General features: G+C 41.5%; 1 protein-coding gene across 1 annotated transcript in view; it reads left to right on the top strand.

Annotated features, from left to right (window-relative positions):
* Positions 1 to 15,875, top strand: part of LOC115103997 (LIM homeobox transcription factor 1-alpha-like) — a 30,367-nt gene that overhangs the window by 2,026 nt on the left and 12,466 nt on the right. Inside the window, exons 2-3 of the mRNA XM_065006718.1 lie at positions 4,450 to 4,535; positions 5,108 to 5,300. Of these exons, the coding sequence (XP_064862790.1) occupies positions 4,450 to 4,535; positions 5,108 to 5,300 (279 nt within the window). The remainder of the gene's footprint in view (positions 1 to 4,449; positions 4,536 to 5,107; positions 5,301 to 15,875) is intronic.

The following is a 15,875-nucleotide window of genomic DNA, read 5'->3' as shown; positions in this document are numbered from 1 at the left end:
TGCACGTTTAGTTTTTTTCCTTAACACTACACAGCTGATTCAAATTATCAAAGCTTGAAGATTAGTTGATTATTTGAATTAGCTGTGTAGTGCTAGGGGCAAAAACCAAAATGTGCGCCACTTTTGATTGAACCTTTAGGCCTAACTATCTAAATATTTCGATGTCGTCTCAACAGTTGAGAATATGGGTAGAGCCAAGCGTAGGATACGTTTTGAAATAACAAAATCTCATAAAAGTAATTCGCTGTAATAGTTTCTATAATGCAGCAGCACTATTTCAAACGAGTATGTATAAACTACGCATTGATGGTCAATGGATAATTTTTTTCTACAGTGAATTTGATTGAAAGTAATTTTATTGTCATTGCTAATGCATGATGGTTTTGTTAAAACAATCCAATTATCCAAAAAAGAACAGCATTGATCACCCGATGGTGATTCCATATGATCCATTTTACCATTACAGCACGTTATCACTACGTCAATACACCCCCCTCACCTTAAGAACCGTCGCCGTTTCTCCTGCTCCTCCTCCTCTCAGTCGTTTTATGCCCACCGAACTCCGTCCGCTTTAGAGCGACGGGGAGAAAAGAGAGCACAATAGAATAGTTTGCCTTAACATAACATGCTATTTTGCTGCTATTCACCTTCTGGAGTTTGAAATAGGACTATACGACGCGTGCACATTCACGGACCGAATAGTCTTATGATATTTTAATGCTACCGATAGAGGTTTCGGAAGGAGTGTGTTTCACCTCAAGGTATGTGCGTCTGCCGCCAACATCCAGAACGCGTCGACAGGTTGTCCGTGCATTGCCAACCTCAAATCGCAGATATGTTGCAAATATAAAGTGTTTGACATTTTTCAGCACATTTAACCAGGCCACCCCCTTTACGTGTCTTATTCTTCCTTGGAAATAGGAGTGATCCTACATCGGTTTCTCGATGTTATTATTTCAGAGGCTGGTGGGATTCCCTACAAAGGTTTGACTTTTATCCAAGTGTAGGTTATGTGTTGCATATTGCCTGTAACCTAATCTGCTATTTGACTAGCCTACTTCATTTCATATTTGTAGGCCTATCAACTTTAACATAGCATACATTTAAATACCCAAATAGTTTGTAATATTTGACTTTAATATTTTGTTGAATAATAAGGTTGTCGAGATACATGTTCTGTCTTATTATAGGCTTGGAGGTCCATAGTAAACCTTTAGTCCTTATCGACATTTTGAAATTATTATAGCCTATCTCCGGGGTTTTCAGAGCTCTCATCAGGAACCCCGAGACCCCAGCCCGTTCCAAAATGTAAACTATGCAAAGTTTTGGAACGGGCTGGTGTCTCGGGGTTCCGGATGAGAGCTCTGAGCTAGCACACCTGATTCACCTGACCTCCAGACGTTGTGGAACGTATGGGGGCCCCCGTTGATGGGTATGAAAAGTACTGGCCTATCTCATTTCTACCTGTATGATATTGATGATGATGGAGTCTCGCTCTTCATCGAGTTTGATACAGAGTATATAATTTGATAATAGCCACAACCTCGGTTGTAAGCCAATAGTCATAGACTGTTTTCTCTGCTACCGCACCGCAAGCGGTACCGGAGCGCCAAATCTAGGTCCTTAACAGCTTCTACACCTCAAGCCATGAGACTGCTGAACAATTAATCAAATGGCCACCGGACTATTACATTTACCCCCCTCCATTTGTTTTGTACACTGCTGCTACTCGCTGTTTATTATCTATGCATAGTCACTTCACCCCTACCTACATGTAAAAATTAACTCAACTAACCTGCACTGTTGGCTTGTAAGTAAGCGTTTCACGGTAAGGTCTACACTTGTAATTCGGCGCATGTGACAAATAAAGTTAGATTTGATTTGATCTGAAAAGTCAATGTATGCATGTCTTTCCAATGAGTTGTAGAAATGTGGGGTGGTATTAGCCCATAAATAAATAGACTATTTATCCAGTAGTAGCCTACACGTTTATAAACAGTAGCCTACACGTTTATATCAACATGTTGTGGATAATATAGGCTACAGGGTGACGCAAATTGAAAAAGGCAGTGGTAGCCTAGTTATGTGAATATAATGGGGGAAATATAAGGGAAAATATTAAATCAAATGTAGATTAGCCTTATTGTGAACGTGTGATGATGATGCAGTAATAACATAGCTCCAAGAAAGTTGACGGCAGTACCAGCAAATGCGGTGCATATAGGTGATCTTTCATTATTAGTGCTATCTGCGATCCATGGGACATCCCTACCCTAAACCCTAATCTTAAACCCGACCCTTACCCTAACCTTAACCATAACCCTTACCTGACCCTAACCTTAACCTACAACTTCCGAGCACATTCCCCAGACTTTGGTGTTCACAGAACATATTGTTCTTCACCTATAAAGTTTCTCAATGTTAACCAATGTGTAAAGCTTTGATATCCCTATCACCACACAGGGCCTAAAGATGTATATAGGCCTATGCTTTTTATTTAGAGGGGGGGTGAGACTAAACCAGGTGCCCCTTCAGTTTTGTCCTGTATATTATCGGTATAACATAAAGCTTATATGATAGTAGTTTAAGGATATACCGTTCTGGTCAACAGTATTTGCCTGCATTACACAGCTATGAATAATATACATGAAATTGCAATCAGTTATGTGCTCTTAGAAATAGGCGAATAGAGACGCGCGCGCTTTGGCAAGCAAGGCAACAACAAGGCTCAAATTCAATGACATTCTAGTGTCCATTATAGCAGTTAGTCGAAAACAAGAATATTCCATATTTGTTTTTCAAGTGATTTTATTGGTTTATGTGGTTTTCTAATAGTATGTTATAGCCTATCTTGTAATCACTGTTGTGATCATTTGGAATAATAATCAATTGAAATACATATTTTTGAAGTTAGTGGATACAGTTCTGTAGTCTATGCACATTAATAGGCCTAAATTCTTTGATTTAGTAGGCTATTTTATACAAGGCCTAATAATTATTTCGATTTGTAATGACGGTGTAAATGAAATTTTTGCCTATGTATTCATATAGCCTAAATCAATAATGATTCACATTTCTTGATGATTTTTCAGGTTTTCTTTTTTTAAATTACTTTTATTTTTATTCGAAGCAGTGACACCCTAATTCCTCCAATAAGAGCAAATGTATCTTGAAAGTCTTTATCAGTTCAGTTCATAAACATGTAAGCTTCATATTCGATTAAGAATTGTTATATTTTAACCCAATAATTGAGAATGTATCATTTAAAGCCTAGATCAATTTAAAAACCAAATCATGTATTTAAATTAAATCGGTCATTCAGAACAATTAGTTCCTTTCGAAATGTAGGGTATCGGCTGGAATTAGATTTAGACGTTCTTAATTATAAATATTCATAAAAACCAAATTTAAAGTAACTTTGATTTAGAATACTGTCGATTAATAGATAAACATGTTCACGCTATGTTGCAATAGGCCTATTGAATATAGTGCATTATTGAAATGTCACGATTTATGTAGATTACGTTTGTGTTCATGGACTGAGAAGTCCATTACTAAGTGTCGGGATTGAGCAATTCTATAGCCTACCACACCATTAACACCGTTAGTAATTATATTATCATATTATTATTATTATTATTCTATTAACAGTTATTAGCGTATTATTATTCATATTGGTATTATTATTCAAAGTATATTAATGAATCCTCATGCTTTAGTTGGAATTTTGAATTCATGAATTTCTATGAATGTATTCGACAAAATTATCTTTATTTATTTGAAATATTCGGTATTGCATTTTTCCTCTCCAACATGGGACTGGGATGGATTTGGGCCGTTTCTGGGTTTGTGTAGCGGTGTGGCGTCAGCAGGTCACGGGGTTTAATCCCGACCTGTTTTTGGTCAATATTAGGGCAAAACCAGATATCCGGTTCGACCCCCAATCTGACTTCGGGTATCATATATGCAAATAAATAAACATGAATAGGACCACACACCACCTTCGGCTCCAACGTTAAATCTCAGTGTGTCAGGTGTTTAAAACTCTGTTGAGTAGACCGAATTTAGTAACCTATTAAGCCTAGCACATTTACTTTTATTTCCTATGCATTTATCCATTCCGAGGCAATACTTGTATACGATTTTATTCCTGTTGCAATATGTGCGCATTGCAGGTCGACTGTTTATGTAATTAATTCATACATTTGAATATTAAATATGTTTTCAAGAGGACACCGAAATATAATATCCACGGTCATGTTTAGGCCTTAGCCTACGTGTCTTTCATTGACTTTTGATGCGTTTTATTTCCCCCTTACAGTATATCCTCTTTCTCACTTTTCGGTGATGACAATCTGCCCTCAATTTTTTCCTTCTACACACTTGTTGACTGTAGGCTTGTATTTAGAGGGTAACTGTCCTTTTTTCTCTCTTCTCCTTCTCGTCCAGCGAACACGACGAAGGAAGGAGGGACGGGATGAAAACAGAGGAGACCCAATCATGTCTTCAACAGCCTCCAGCCTCCACGCCATTCGGTGAGGAGTGAAATGGGACTGACATCTTGGGCCTGACTGGCACATAATTATTTTAACATTATAGTCCAATAATGAAATGAATATCCATTGAAATGTCAAAGGTTATAGTGACAGAACATTTTAAATTCTGAACTTTATGTTATAAATGTGAGAAATATATGATAAATATGTAATATATGTGATACATTTGTATTGCTATTTTTGTCATAAAATAATTATGGACCTTGCCGGTAAGTAATATCGAATTAACCAAAAAAAATCAAGTTCTGCTTGACATTTACAGATTGGACACACACACACACACACACACACACACACACACACACACACACACACACACACACACACACACACACACACACACACACACACACACACACACACACACACACACACACACACACACACACACGCTATACCCTCCAATGACGTGGACTTCGATTAAGGCAGCCTCCGTATCTCTCTGATTCAGATGGTTAGGGTTCAATGCGGAAGACATATTTAGGTTGAATGCATTCAGTTGTGCAACTGACTAGGTATCCCCTTTGCCCTGTGCCCCCCTCTCCCCTCAGGTTCAGAACATATGGGCGGAGGGGGCGAGGTGTGCGCGGGGTGTGAGTCGCCCATTGCGGATCGCTTCCTACTGCGTGTCAACGAGCGCTCGTGGCACGAGACCTGCGTCAAGTGTGCGGTGTGTCTGAGCGCGCTTAGCGGGACATGCTACTGCAGAGACCGTCTGCTGTACTGCAAGCATGACTACGAAAAGTAAGAGAACGTCAATACTACTAAAATCCCAAAAGACACACACACACGTTAGAGTTTGCGTTGTCTTAATCAATGTGTTTTGTCACCTAGTCCTTGTGCCACCCCTGAATCAGGTGTGCTGGTTTTGGGATAGAAAAAACTTGTGAAATGGCTCAGGGGCTTATAGGAACTGGTATATGTGGAATATATGACAGAACATATGGAAAACGTGTCAAACTCATTCCATGTAGGGCCCAGTGTCTGCGAGTTTCTGCTCCTCCCTTGAACTTGATTGATGAATTAAGGTCACATTAGTAAATAACTCCCCTCACCTAGTTGTCTAGGTCTAAATTGAAAGGGAAAAAAATAAAACCTGCAGACACTAGTCCCTGAATGTTTGGTGGGTATATACATGAAACGCTTGATTGCTATTAGTGTGGCAGTAAGCTAGCTCCACTTTCCTCTCTGATAAATGTGCCTTGGTGTGGAGTTTCCATCAGTCTGGGGGGTCTGTTGGTCAGTATGTGTGGGTGTGTGTGCTTGCATGTGTTCAACGTGTGTGTATGCATGTGTGTGGTCGTGTGTGCGTGGGTGTGTTTGTTTGTTGGTGGTGTGTGTGAGATCCCCAGGGATGGATGGCTGAAGGACATAGCCTGCAGGTCGTTATCATTCTTGTGAAAAGTGTCAGACGACGTCCAGGCGCACAGACTCTCCCACTGTAGCAGACATCTGGATGAGACAGGCAGAGGGATAGGTGAAGGGGGATATATAGTGCAGAGGGTAGTAGAGAAGTTTTCAGTTACTGCTTCTTTGTAAATGCTTAGCATGTAAATAATAGACAACTAAGATTAGTGTGTTTCGTTCCGGGGTAATTTGGGTGAGGTGTTAGTAGGGGGAATTGGAGTGCGACAGATATGAAATGGTATTGAGGTAATGAGTTCACTGTCTCAGTCCCTCTAAAAGTGTCTGCTACTACAGTGCCTTCAGTAAGTAATCATACTCCATTACTTTTCCCACATTTTGTTGTGTTACAAGGTGGGATTAAAATGGATTTAATTGTCAACGATCTACACAAAATACTCTGTAATGTCAAAGCGGAAGAACAATTTATAATATTTGTAAAACATTAATGAAAAAAATTAATATATCTTGATTACATAAGTATTCAACCCCCCGAGTCAATACATGTTAGAGTCACCTTTGGCGGCTATTACAGCTATGAGTCTTTCTGGGTAAGTCTCTTTGCACACCTGTATTGTACAATACTTGCACATTATTATTTTTGAAATTCTTCAAGCTCTATCAAATTGGTTGTTGATCATTGCTGGACAGCCAAGTGTTGCCATAGATTTTCAAGACAATTTTAAGTAAAAATTGTAACTATGCTACTCAGGAACATTCAATGTCTTCTTTGTAAGCAACTCCAGTGTAAATGTGGCATTGTGTTTTAGGTTATTGTCATGTTGAAAGGTGCATTTATATCGTGGTGTCTGTTGGAAAGCAGAGTGAACCAGGTTTTCCTCTAAGATTTAGCCTCTGCTTAGCTCTATTCCGTTTATTTTTATCTTAAAAAACTCCCTAATCCTTGCCGATGACGAGCATACCCATAACATGATGCAGCCACCACCATGCTTGAAAACGTGAAGAGTGGTACTCAGTGATGTGTTGTATTTTCCCCAAACATAACGCTTTGTATTCAGGACATAAAGTACATTTCTTTGCCACATTTTTTGTAGTATTACTTTAGTGTTCTGTTGCAAACAGGATGCATGTTTTAGAATATTTTTTATTCTGTACAAGCTTCCTTCTTTTGACTCTGTCAATTAGGTTAGTATTGTGGAGTAACTACAACATTGTTGATCGGTCCTCAGTTTTCGCCTATCACAGCCATTATACTCTGTATCTGTTTTAAAGTTACCATTAGCCTCATGGTGAAATCCTTGAGCAGTTTCCTTTCTCTCCGGCAACTGAGTTATGAAGGACACCTGTATCTTTGTAGTGACTGGGTGTATACTATCCAAAGTGTAGTTAATAACTTCACCATGCTCAAAGGGATATTCAATGTCTGCTTTAAAAAAAAATCACCTACCAATAGGTGCCCTTCTTTGCGAGGCATTGGAAACCCTCACTGGTCTTTGTGGTTGAATCTGTGTTTGAAATTCATTGCTTGGCTGATGGACTTTACAGATAATTGTGTGTGTGGTACAGAGATGAGGTAGTCATCCAAAAATCATGTTAAACACTATTATTGCACACAGAGTGAGTCCATGCAACTTATTTTGTGACTTGTTCAGCACAAAGGGGTTGAATACATAGACTAAAGACAGTTCAGCTTTACATTTTTTATTAATTTGTAGAAATGGATAAAAACATAATTCCCTTTGACATTATGGAGTATTGTGTGTAGGTAGGCCAAGGACACAAAATCTCAATTTAATACATTTTAAATTCAGACTGTAACACAACAAAATGTCAAGGGGTGTGAATACTTTGACATATACAGTTTAGCTGTTACCCATGAGTTCAGGTGTCTAAGAAAATCTTGCTTATCGCATTCGATATTGGTACATACATATCATTATTGAAAGTATAGAATGGGTGACCATGTTGTATTGTCTAACCTAGATCAAAGACTTAACCTATACAGAGTAGACTTGCTCCCATGTTGTAAGTAGGCTATATATCTCTATATGAGTCTCTCATATAGAGATAGATTTGAGTCTCTATACAGTGTATATGGGGCGGCAGGGTAGCTCTAGTGGTTAGAGCGTTGGACTAGTAACCAAGTTCAAATCCCCGAGCTGACAAGGTACAAATCTGTCGTTCTGCCCCTGAACAGGCAGTTAACCCATTGTTCCTAGGCCGTCATTGAAAATAAGAATTTGTTCTTAACTGACTTGCCTAGTTAAATAAAGGTAAAATAAAAAAATATACACTGCTCAAAAAGAATAAAGGGATCACTAAAATAACACATCCTCCACATCTGAATGAATGAAATATTCTTATTAAATACTTTTTTCTTGACATAGTTGAATGTGCTGACAACAAAATCACACAAATTATCAATGGAAATCAAATTTGGATTTGGAGTCACACTCAAAATTAAAGTGGAAAACCACACTACAGGCTGATCCAACTTTGATGTAATGTCCTTAAAACAAGTATGACCTCCCTACAACACCTGGGCATGCTCCTGATGAGGTGGCGGATGGTCTCCTGAGGGATCTCCTCCCAGACCTGGACTAAAGCATGGATGGAGGGAGACATGATGTCCCAGATGTGCTCAATTGGATTCAGGTCTGGGGAACGGGCGGGCCAGTCCATAGCATCAATGCCTTCCTCTTGCAGGAACTGCTGACACACTCCAGCCACATGAGGTCTAGCATTGTCTTGCATTAGGAGGAACCCAGGGCCAACCGCACCAGCATATGGTCTCACAAGGGGTCTGAGGATCTCATCTCGGTACCTAATGGCAGTCAGGCTACCTCTGGGGAGCACATGGAGGAAAAGAAATGCCACACCATGACTGACCCACCGCCAAACCGGTCATGCTGGAGGATGTTGCAGGCAGCAGAACGTTCTCCACGGCGTCTCCAGACTCTGTCACGTCTGTCACATGTGCTCAGTGTGAACCTGTTTTCATCTGTGAAGAGCACAGGGCGCCAGTGGGGAATTTGCCAATCTTGGTGTTCTCTGGCAAATGCCAAACGCCCTGCACGGTGTTGGGCTGTAAGCACAACCCACACCTGTGGACGTCGGGCCCTCATACCACCCTCATGGAGTCTGTTTCTGACCGTTTGAGCAGACACATGCACATTTGTGGCCTGCTGGAGGTCATTTTGCAGGGCTCTGGCAGTGCTCCTCCTGCTCCTCCTTGCACAAAGGCGGAGGTAGCGGTTCTGCTGCTGGGTTTGTTGCCCTCCTACGGCCTCCTCCACGTCTCCTGATGTACTGGCCTGTCTCCTGGTAGCGCCTCCATGCTCTGGACACTACGCTTGACAGGCACAGCAAACCTTCTTGCCACAGCTCGCATTGATGTGCCATCCTGGATGAGCTGCACTACCTGAGCCACTTGTGTGGGTTGTAGACTCCGTCTCATGCTACCACTAGAGTGAAAGCACCGCCAGCATTCAAAAGTGACCAAAACATCAGCCAGGAAGCATAGGAACTGAGAAGTGGTCTGTGATCACCACCTGCAGAACCACTCCTTTATTGGGGGTGTCTTGCTAATTGCCTATAATTTCCACCTGTTGTCTATTCCATTTGCACAACAGCATGTGAAATGTATTGTCAATCAGTGTTGCTTCCTAAGTGGACAGTTTGATTTCACAGAGGTGTGATTGACTTGGAGTTACATTGTGTTGTTTAAGTGTTCCCTTTATTTTTTTGAGCAGGGTATATGTGCGTGTGTGTGTGTGTGTGTGTATATATGTGTTGAGTCTCTCTCTATATAGTGTGTACAGTTGAAGTCAGAAGTTTACATACACCTTACCCAAATACATTTAAACTCAGTTTTTCACAATTCCTGACATTTAATCCTAGTAAAAATTCCCTGTCTTAGGTCAGTTAGGATCACCACTTTATTTTAAGAATGTGAAATGTCAGAATAATAGTAGAGAACATTATTTATTTCAGCTTTTATTTCTTTCATCATTCCCAGTGGGTCAGAAGTTTACATACACTCCATTAGTATTTGGTAGCATTACCTTTAAATTGTTTAACTTGGGTCAAATGTTTCGGGTAGCCTTCCACAAGCTTCCCACAATAAGTTGGGTGAATTTTGGCCCATTCCTCCTGACAGAGCTGGTGTAACTGAGTCAGGTTTGTAGGCCTCCTTGCTCGCAAACGCTTTTTCAGTTCTGCCCACACATTTTCTATAGGGTTTGAGGTCAGGGCTTTGTGATGGCCACTCCAATACCTTGACTTTGTTGTCCTTAAGCCATTTTGCCACAACTTTGGGGTCATTGTCCATTTGGAAGACCCATTTGCGACCAAGCTTTAACTTCCTGACTGATCCCTTGAGATGTTGCTTCAATACATCCACATAATTTTCCTGCCTCATGATGTCATTTATTTTGTGAAGTGCACCAGTCCCTTCTGCAGCCAAGCACCCCCACAACATGATGCTGCCACCCCCGTGCTTCACGGTTGGGATAATGTTCTTCGGCTTGCAAGGTTCCCCATTTTTCCTCTAAACATAACAATGGTCATTATGGCCAAACAGTTCCATTTTTGTTTCATCGGACCAGAGAACATTTCTCCAAGAAGTACGATCTTTGTCCCCATCTGCAGTTGCAAACCATAGTCTGGCTTTTTTATGGCGGTTTTGGAGAAGTGGCTTCTTCCTTGCTGTGTGGCCTTTCAGGTTATCTCGATATAGGACTTGTTTTACTGTGGATATAGATACTTTTGTACGTGTTTCCTCCAGCATCTTCACAAGGTCCTTTGCTGTTGTTCTGAGATTGATTTGCACTTTTCGTACCAAAGTACGTTCATCTCTAGGAGACAGAACGCGTCTCCTTTCTGAGCAGTATGACGGCTTTGTGATACCATGGTGTTTATACTTGCATACTATTTTTTGTACAGATGAACGTGTGACCTTCAGGCATTTGGAAATTGCTCCCAAGGATGAACCAGACTTGTGGAGGTCTACAATTGTTTTTCTGAGGTATTGGCTGATTTCTTTTGATTTTCCCATGATGTCAAGCAAAGAGGCATTGAGTTTGAAGGTAGGCCTTGAAATATATCCACAGGTACACCTCCAATTGACTCAAATTATGTCAATTAGCCTATCAGAAGCTTCTAAAGCCATGACATCATTTTCTGGAATTTTCCAAGCTGTTTAAAGGTACAGTCAATTTAGTGTATGTAAACTTCTAACCCACTGGAATTGTAAAACAGTGAATTATAAGTGAAATAATCTGTCTGTAAACATTTGTAGTAAAAATTACTTGTGTCATGCACAAAGTAGATGTCCTAACCGACTTGCCAAAACTATAGTTTGTTAACAAGACATTAGTGGAGTGGTTGAAAAACGAGTTTTAATCACTCCAACATACAGTGGGGCAAAAAAGTATTTAGTCAGCCACAAATTGTGCAAGTTCTCCCACTTAAAAAGATGAGAGAGGCCTGTAATTTTCATCATAGATACACTTCAACTATGACAGACAAAATGAGATTTTTTTTTCCAGAAAATCACATTGTAGGGTTTAAATGAATTTATTTGCAAATTATGGTGGAAAAAGGTTTATGGTCACCTAAAAACAAGCAAGATTTCTGGCTCTCACAGACCTGTAACTTCTTCTTTAAGTGGCTCCTCTGTCCTCCACTCGTTACCTGTATTAATGGCACCTGTTTGAACTTGTTATCAGTATAAAAGACACCTGTCCACAACCTCAAACAGTCACACTCCAAACTCCACTATGGCCAAGACCAAAGAGCTGTCAAAGGACACCAGAAACAAAATTGTAGACCTGCACCAGGCTGGGAAGACTGAATCTGCAATAGGTAAGCAGCTTGGTTTGAAGAAATCAACTGTGGGAGCAATTATTAGGAAATGGAAGACATACAAGACCACTGATAATGTCCCTCGATCTGGGGCTCCACGCAAGATCTCACCCCGTGGGGTCAAAATGATCACAAGAACGGTGAGCAAAAATCCCAGAACCACACGGGGGGCCTAGTGAATGACCTGCAGAGAGCTGGGACCAAAGTAACAAAGCCTACCATCAGTAACACACTACGCCGCCAGGGACTAAAATCCTGCAGTGCCAGACGTGTCCCCCTGCTTAAGCCAGTACATGTCCAGGCCCATCTGAAGTTTGCTAGAGAGCATTTGGATGATGCAGAAGAAGATTGGGAGAATGTCATATGGTCAGATGAAACCAAAATATAACTTTTTGGTAAAAACTCAACTCGTCGTGTTTGGAGGACAAAGATAGCTGAGTTGCATTCAAAGAACACCATACCTACTGTGAAGCATGGGGGTGGAAACATCATGCTTTGGGGCTGTTTTTCTGCAAAGGGACCAGAACGACTGATCTGTGTAAAGGAAAGCATGAATGGGGCCATGTATCGTGAGATTTTGAGTGAAAACCTCCTTCCATCAGCACGGGCATTGAAGATGAAACGTGGCTGGGTCTTTCAGCATGACAATGATCCCAAACACACCACCCGGGCAACGAAGGAGAGGCTTCGTAAGAAGCATTTCAAGGTCCTGGAGTGGCCTAGCCAGTCTCCAGATCTCAACCCCATAGAAAATCTTTGGAGGGAGTCGAAAGTCTGTGTTGCCCAGCAACAGCCCCAAAACATCACTGCTCTAGAGGAGATCTGCATGGAGAAATGGGCCAAAATACCAGCAAAAGTGTGTGAAAACCTTGTGAAAACTTACAGAAAACGTTTGACCTCTGTCATTGCCAACAAAGGGTATATAACAAAGTATTGAGATAAACTTTTGTTATTGACCAAATACTTATTTTCCACCATAATTTGCAAATAAATTAATTAAAAATCCTACAATGTGATTTTCTGATTTTTTTTTCTCTCATTTTGTGTGTCATAGTTGAAGTGTACCTATGATGAAAATTACAGGCCTCTCATCTTTTTAAGTGGGAGAACTTGCACAATTGGTGGCTGACTAAATACCTTTTTTGCCCCACTGTATATAGTGTACATATGATGAGTCTCTCTCTTTCTATATAGTGTGTGTACTGTGTATGTCTGTCTCTGTGAGAGACTTGGCACACGTCTTTACTTGTGACCTTCAGAAGATCAGTAACAATGTTTCCTTTTGTTCCCTGCAGTCATTCCATCAGCACCACACACACACACACACACACTGTATGATAATTTGAAGTGAGTGAGTGTCTGTGTATAAGAATTTACTAGAAATAGTGGAAAGATTCATATTGGAGGAAGGTCTCTTTTTTTGCTGTAACCCTTTGCGGTCTGGAGTTGTGTGCTTAGGTGTAGATTCAACCAGTTTATACAAATGTGACTGGGTGCATCCAATGGCAATGTCCGCGATAGGTATAACACGGGGAGCCGCTTGCTGATTTGACAATTCCAACGCAGTTCCACCTCCAACATCGTCTAAATAAAACAATAATACTGCTATGCAGTTGTCGGTTATCGCGGGCTAAAGTGGATCTGATTGAATCAAGTACTTACTGTATCATTCCCATAGCACTCTCATAGTGACCTTGTAATGGCCGACTGGGTCTCCTGAACCCAGATCTCCCAGTGTTAGTCCTAAGACTGTGTTAGCCCACTGAGCTAAGCCTAGGTATTAGCTTGTGGAGCTAATCAGAATTTCAATTGTGAATTTGGAGGTGGGGGATTATGGTTGGAGTTGGATTTAGGGTTAGGGTTGAACCGGGATGTGGTCTTGAAGCCAGAGTAAGGGTAGTGGTTGAAGCTAGGGTAAGGGTAGTGGTTGAAGCTAGGGTAAGGGTAGTGGTTGAAGCTAGAGTAAGGATAGTGGTTGAAGCTAGAGTAAGGGTAGTGGTTGAAGTTAGGGTTAAACAGGGATGTGGACTTGAAGCTAGAGTAAGGGTAGTGGTTGAAGCTAGAGTAAGGGTAGTGGTTGAAGCTAGAGTAAGGGTAGTGGTTGAAGCTAGAGTAAGGGTAGTGGTTGAAGCTAGAGTAAGGGTAGTGGTTGAGGCTAGAGTAAGGGCAGTGGTTGAGGCTAGAGTAAGGGCAGTGATTGAGGCTAGAGTAAGGGCAGTGGTTGAGGCTAGAGTAAGGGTAGTGGTTGAAGCTAGGGTAAGGGTAGTGGTTGAAGCTAGGGTAAGGGTAGTGGTTGAAGCTAGGGTAAGGGTAGTGGTTGAAGCTAGGGTAAGGGTAGCGGTTGAAGCTAGGGTAAGGGTAGTGGTTGAAGCTAGGGTAAGGGTAGTGGTTGAAGCTAGAGTAAGGGTAGTGGTTGAAGCTAGAGTAAGGGTAGTGGTTGAAGCTAGAGTAAGGGTAGTGGTTGAAGCTAGGGTTAGGGTAGTGGTTGAAGCTAGGGTTAGGGTAGTGATTGAAGCTAGGGTTAGGGTAGTGGTTGAAGCTAGGGTTAGGGTAGTGGTTGAAGCTAGGGTTAGGGTAGTGGTTGAAGCTAGAGTAAGGGTAGTGGTTGAAGCTAGGGTTAGGGTTACTCATTACATGAGGAGCATGGTTCCACTCTGCTGAGCCCTGCTGTTTGCCTCCTCCCGCTACAGTATCTCCGTCTAGCCATTGTTTTCAAATATTTTCATATTAGTCCTTTTTCTTAGGCGAGAGTTGTGTGTTTTTATTACACACAATTTCCAAGACAGGCAAAGAGACACAGACCGCTGCCCATACAGACTCTCCAGTATCCCCCAATCACACTCTGATACACACTTCCCACAGAGCAACAGAGAGCAGTCTCCGGGCTGACCTAGGTCTCAGACCAATAAAGGCCCTGCGCCCCTGGGGCCCGGCGGGCGACTAGAGCCTGGAGGAGCCTGGAGCCCAGGTTCAGTCTAAAGTGGGGGGCTCTGAGGCCTATCTACACCCCCGCTCACCAGGCAACAGATAGCCTGCTCCTACTGCACACACATATGGGTTGGATATCAACATGTAGAACACTACAGTGGATATCACTGTATCACGATAGGTGGTGGTATTGTTGGTAAAAACACCATTGATGTTTTTAGTAGTAGAGACAGTGGAGAGAGACAGGAAACGAAAGTTAGAGGTTTGTGTGGAAAGTACGGCGGGACTGGGATTCGGAGCGGAGACCCCAAGAGTTTCAGCCAAGACCAACGTTTACTGACCAAACAATCTCTCAAACTGCCAGGCCAGAAGCCCACCTTCTCATCTTACATGGTTATATGTGGAATCACTGTTGTCCTATGCTGGGATTAAGAACAGAAAAATCATGTCTTCCACACAGATACAGTATCTCTCCCACCCATCCCCCTTATCCTCCTCCCTATCTCGCTCCTCCTCTCTCCATTACCTCGTTCATCACTGTCTGGTTTGTAATAATATTTCTCGATTCCAAACCTCATTTACCTCGTTGAGATTGATAGCAGTGATGACACCAATCAGTTTATCTCTCTGTTTATCCCTCGTTTTCTCTTAATCGTCTCTCCGCTCAGCGCCTCTTTGTGTCTCAGGATGGGAGGAGAGGGAGGTTGGGATGGAGGGAGGGGGTTGATTGGACACAGTGCTAATTACCAAATGTATTCAGCCACTCCAGTGATGGCAAGCCTAAGAGAATAACTATATACTCACAGTACCAGTATATAGTTATATTCTGTATATACTGTAATATACAGTATAACTGTGCTAGGAGATGGATAATTAGTTAGTATGCACAGTGGAGGGAATGGGTTAAATCAAGACATTCTACCCCATACTGCTAAAACATATACTGCTAAAACATATATGCCAAAAACCCACAAAGCTGATTGATCAACACAACTGCAGCAAGCCTACTGTGCAATGGAGTACATAGTCTGAACCGAAGCATAACCTATTGCAGCCAATGATATCCACTCTGAAGAATACTCACTTTTTTTGTAGAATTGTTAGGAATTCATCCCATGTGTTTGCACTCACTATAGTTCAGTCTGAGGGGTTGTAGGAGTG

Source organism: Oncorhynchus nerka, linkage group LG21, assembly GCF_034236695.1.
Source record: "Oncorhynchus nerka isolate Pitt River linkage group LG21, Oner_Uvic_2.0, whole genome shotgun sequence".
In the NCBI taxonomy this organism is placed as follows: Eukaryota; Metazoa; Chordata; class Actinopteri; order Salmoniformes; family Salmonidae; genus Oncorhynchus; species Oncorhynchus nerka.
Note: the sequence above shows the minus strand (reverse complement) of the source record. Positions and strands in the feature narration are given on the sequence as shown.